At 44.0% G+C, this 4,607-nt stretch overlaps 1 protein-coding gene and 1 long non-coding RNA gene across 4 annotated transcripts in view; one reads left to right on the top strand and one right to left on the bottom strand.

Annotated features, from left to right (window-relative positions):
- The window catches only part of LOC107833305 (uncharacterized), a 4,604-nt gene extending 480 nt beyond the window's left edge, over positions 1 to 4,124 (top strand). The window contains exons 2-3 of one of the 3 annotated variants that reach the window (XM_016662135.1): positions 639 to 1,135; positions 2,399 to 4,124. In XM_016662135.1, the coding sequence (XP_016517621.1) occupies positions 2,635 to 3,897 (1,263 nt within the window). In that variant the 5' untranslated portion in view covers positions 639 to 1,135; positions 2,399 to 2,634 and the 3' untranslated portion in view covers positions 3,898 to 4,124. Of the gene's footprint in view, positions 1 to 615; positions 1,136 to 2,343 lie in introns of those variants that run through there. The other 2 variants (XM_016662137.1, XM_016662138.1) reach the window with 2 other exon arrangements.
- Positions 4,074 to 4,607, bottom strand: part of LOC107833306 (uncharacterized) — a 3,227-nt gene continuing 2,693 nt past the window's right edge. Inside the window, exon 3 of the long non-coding RNA XR_001659030.1 lies at positions 4,074 to 4,154. This is a non-coding gene — a long non-coding RNA (uncharacterized LOC107833306). The remainder of the gene's footprint in view (positions 4,155 to 4,607) is intronic.

Raw genomic sequence — 4,607 nt, 5'->3', positions numbered from 1 at the left:
GCTGCTCTAAATGAAGGTTTCATTTAGTTAACGGAACCGCGGCTCCGGATGGGAAGGAAAAGGATCGACTTTTTGCCTTCGCGACATTTCCGGATGTAAACAGTAACATGAAACGTGTCTAAATGGTATCAGCTGATAATGTATAATAAACTTGTACGTAAAAGTTTTACCACTTTTCCTACAACTGCAGTGGGATTTTCAGTTTTGAGTTTGTTCACGCTGCAGCTGGAGTTACTGAACTCACCGTAGAGCAGCTCAGCTCTGCTTTAGGGTCAGCAGGTCGCTGGTAAAACTTCAGCTCGTAGCTGAGCTTGAGTTTGCAGTTGCATCATCATCAATAACTTGAGACTTTATAAAACCATTCAATTTCTTCTTAATCTATTATTATTATTCAGTCCATCCTCTTCTTTATAAAACATTTTAATTTTAGTCAGACTGGATGGTCTTTGACTAGGACATTTTAACCCATAAAGCTGCTTTGATGTCCTAATTTAGTTATATCCATCTTCCCATCAACTCTGACCAGCCTCCCACAGCATGATGCTGCCACCACCGAGCTTCACGGCGTGTTCGGAAAAAACTGTTTCAGTTTTGATTTCATCTGAAGAGAATCCTGGCCTTTTCCTCTCCATGTCCAGGTCCAGGTCCTGGTCCAGGTCCTGGTCCATCTTGTCTCCATGTCTCTCTGAGACATTCAGAACCTCAGATGTTGTAGAACCAGAACCTGCTGCTGGCCTCCATGTTGCTATTTTAATTATTTTCTTTTTCTCTCTCTGCTGTCACATAAAATGCATTAAATCTCGTCCCTTTGCCAACATGCATGTGTGTAGCCTCTCTCTCTCTGTGTGTGTGTGTGTGTGTGTGTGTGTGTTTGTTGTTTGTTTTGAGACTTTCTGATGAAATCTGACAGAAATTCGTTAAAGAAATAAAATCCTCGGCCCCCTGAGGCCATGTCGCTTCCTCCAGCGCTGCTGTCAGCTTAGTGAGCAGCAGAGCAGTGTGAAACGCCAATCAGTGCAGTTGCCATGGAGACCGAGGTGGCGATGCAGCAGCATCATCAGCTGAGGATGAGGAGAGGCGAGCTCGGCGCTTCCCTCAGTCGGAGAAACGGATCGGATCAGCCGGACGGAACCAGGTGAGGTTCTGCTATATTCCTCTCTGATCGCTCCTCATGCCTGATGACATCATCACGCGTGTTTGATGACATCATCAAGGTGCATAGAGTTTCAGATTTAAAGAAAAAACAGAAACGGCTCTTAGGGAAACTTTGTGCTGCAGCGGATGTGATGGGTCAGCAGGTTCTGATCCGGTTTCATTCAGATGTCGACATTTGAAGCGTTTTTAATTTTTCCTCTTTATTCCTCAGATTTACAGTGAAAATAAGAAAGTTTGGTTAAATTTCCTTTTCCATTTTCCTCCCTTATAATTGACCTAAAAGTGATAAAATCTGCTTCGGACGTGGAAATATTTTTAAATCGATCATCTTAGATTGAACATAATTTCTTTAAATTTGATGTAATAATCAATGTTATTTTTTACACTCTAAAAATCATATATGATTAGATTTAAGAAAAAAAAACACTTTCAGACAGGAACTGACTTGGTGGAGATGGATGGTTATTTTATTTATTTTTCCAGGATTTCTTTGAAGAATATTCAGTCTAAATTCGCTGCAGTTGCTGAAATGATTTAGAAAACCAGTTCAACTTACAAAACAAATAAACTTCATAAGAACTCAGTTTTAAAGACAAGATAAAGTATTTTTCATTTATGTAACCTGTCACTCAGGTACCGACTGTAGATGATATCTGATCTAATTTTAATGAAAATGCTGATTATATAAGTCTGTCTGACAGATTTGTAACTTTTCAATATTTTTGTACATCATTGTTCAACACAGTCTCGAAAAAATGTGAAGGAGTTTTTCTCCTAAATAAATAACATCACATAAATGATGGTGTCATCTGCATACAGTCAAATCTCACAGGAAAAACAGGTTAAACTGTGAAATGCAAAGCTAATTTTCATTATCTAATTATAAACATCTGGAGTTTTTTACTGTCCTCTGAATTAAATGTAAACTTTGGAGCTTCTTTTAGAGCATCTGAATCAGTTCACTTTAACTATTGGTGTGAATATTCACTTTCATTTTTCCTTGAATTAAATAGCTACTTTATTTAAGTTTTGGTCATGATTGAAGGTGTAAAATTTAACAAACTAAACTAAACTATTCAACTTACATTAAATCAGTCTCCATCTCAAAATGTGTCAAAAATCAAACATCCATTTTTAAGGATGAATCTTTTAATCCTTAAGATTAAAAGAAAAATAAAGTAACTGATGCAAAAAAAAAAAAATCTAAATCTGGCAGCTGGAGGTTTGGTTTCCTCTTTCTCAGTTTTTATAGTTGCTGTTAATCTGCTGATTGTTTTCATGCTGCTGCTTCCAGTTGCCGAGCGGCGCTGAGTCTCTGTGTGACTGAGAGTCTCGGTTTAATATCTGCCGCCGCCTCGTCGCTCATAAATCACCATGAGTGTCTCTGGTTGTTTGTCTGCAGGAGTTTCATCTCAGCAGCTGATGGTTCATCTCAGCTGACGGCGAGCGGAGACGCCTGGAGCGAGAGGGAGATCCAACATGGCTGCCGAGCAACGCAACATGGCCACTGAGGACGGAGAGCGAGGAGGACTGAGGAGGAAGCCGACGGGTCCACCGAGGCTCCTTCTGGGAAGAACCAGAACCAGAAGCACTGGAGAGGAAACCAAACCAGAACCGGCCGGGAACGGGGAGGAAACGTCGGCTGTGAGCGACGACCAGACAGCCTGCAGGGGGCGCCAGAGCGCTGCAGGGAAAAGGAGACGCAGGTGGTGGAGCGGCATGTCCTCAGCAGTGGGCTGCATCAGGAGACAGGAGGACGGTGAGGCGAGTCCACCAGAGGGGGCGCTGCAGAGGCATGAGGACGGTGAGGCGAGTCCACCAGAGGGGGCGCTGCAGAGGCCTGAGGACGGTGAGGAGAGTCCACCAGAGGGGGCGCTGCAGAGGCCTTTAGATGGTGAGGCTGGTCCACCAGAGGGGGCGCTGCAGAGGCCTGAGGACGGTGAGGCTGGTCCACCAGAGGGGGCGCTGCAGAGACAGGAGGACCATGAGGCTGGTCCACCAGAGGGGGCGCTGCAGAGGCATGAAAAGACGGGGAAGATGAGGAACGTTTTGAGGAGATTCGTTCCGCTAAGGAAGAAATCTTCTCCGTGGTTCCAGACTAAACTGCAGAAATTCTTCATCAGAACGGGAAGGAGACGGTCCGTCCCGCCGGGACACGAGGAGGACGCGGTGTTAGGGACGGACCCGTGTGCTGCCGGACTCGCCGGGATTCTTGAAGGTCCTCCACAGGTCCAGATGTTCTGCTACCAGGTGAAATGTTTACCTGAAGACCCGGAACCTACTGCAGAGATGACGGACCCTGAAGATGGACCGGTCCAAACGGCTCATATAAACCAGGTTCTGGTGCAGGACGTGTCCTCAGAGGAGGACGAGGTTTTGTTTGACTCAGAACTTGTTGTGGACCTCCATGACCAGCCCGCCTTCAAGTTCCCCACAGAAGACAAGACGGTCCAAATGTCTGTCCCGCCCCAACCATCCATCAACGGACCGTCCATCCGGATCCAGCTCTGTCCTCCGGACGACTCCGCCCAGGAGGAAGAAGAGGAGGAAGGCTGGGTGGGCGTGGCCTCTGCAGAGAGCCACCTCCTCCACCTGATCTGCTCTGACCCGAGCGAGCGGCAGCTGCTGCAGGCGGCGCGGTCGCTGGTCAGAACCGCCATGACCGCCGCCGTGGATCAGCTGACCCGAGAGCAGCGAGGCGGCGGAGGCTCCGCCCACCTGGAGCCACCGGGCGCCAGGTGACGGTCTGAGTAGAACTAGAAAACACCTGGCTTAGCATTAGCATTACTGAAACAAACACCTGTATAGATTCTCTAACAAGCTGTTGATGCTGTAGCCTCATTATAACGACCACATGAATGTTTCTCCACCTGAACGCGGCATCATAACCGTCCTCTGCTAAGCTAGCTGCTGCACTACGACACTTCCTGATGGGAATGTCAGAATAAAAGCGCTTCCTGTTCTGATCATCTTATGTCATTTATAGTTTAAATTTAATCCTTTTACTATTTAGTAAAAGATTTTGGATTAAAATTGCACAGTGAAAAGCTACAGAGTTTCATAATGAATGACATTTTATAAATAAATGTTTAAACTTATAGAGGTTTGGGAGGAGCAAGAAAAAAAACATGAGAGGAAATGAAGAATTAACGGAAAATTCACAGGAAGAGATGGAGCAGAATAATTATTAGTTATAACTAAGAAATGAAGTGTGAAGCCGGGATTAATGCAGCACACGGAGCTTCACATAGAAGGGATTTACATTTGACATGTACCCATTTTTCACCTGGTTACAGAAGAATGACAAATTAATAATTAAATGAGAACTATTATTAATAAATTATAAATAAAAGTTCCATTAAATGTTTTTTTTTTAAATTTTTTTTATTTATTATTTTTTAAATTATAATTTTTTTTATAAAAAAAAAAAAAAAAAAAAAAAAAAAAAAAAA

The sequence above is a fragment of the Poecilia formosa genome, unplaced genomic scaffold, assembly GCF_000485575.1.
Source record: "Poecilia formosa unplaced genomic scaffold, Poecilia_formosa-5.1.2 Scaffold360, whole genome shotgun sequence".
NCBI classification, from domain to species: Eukaryota; Metazoa; Chordata; class Actinopteri; order Cyprinodontiformes; family Poeciliidae; genus Poecilia; species Poecilia formosa.
Note: the sequence above shows the minus strand (reverse complement) of the source record. Positions and strands in the feature narration are given on the sequence as shown.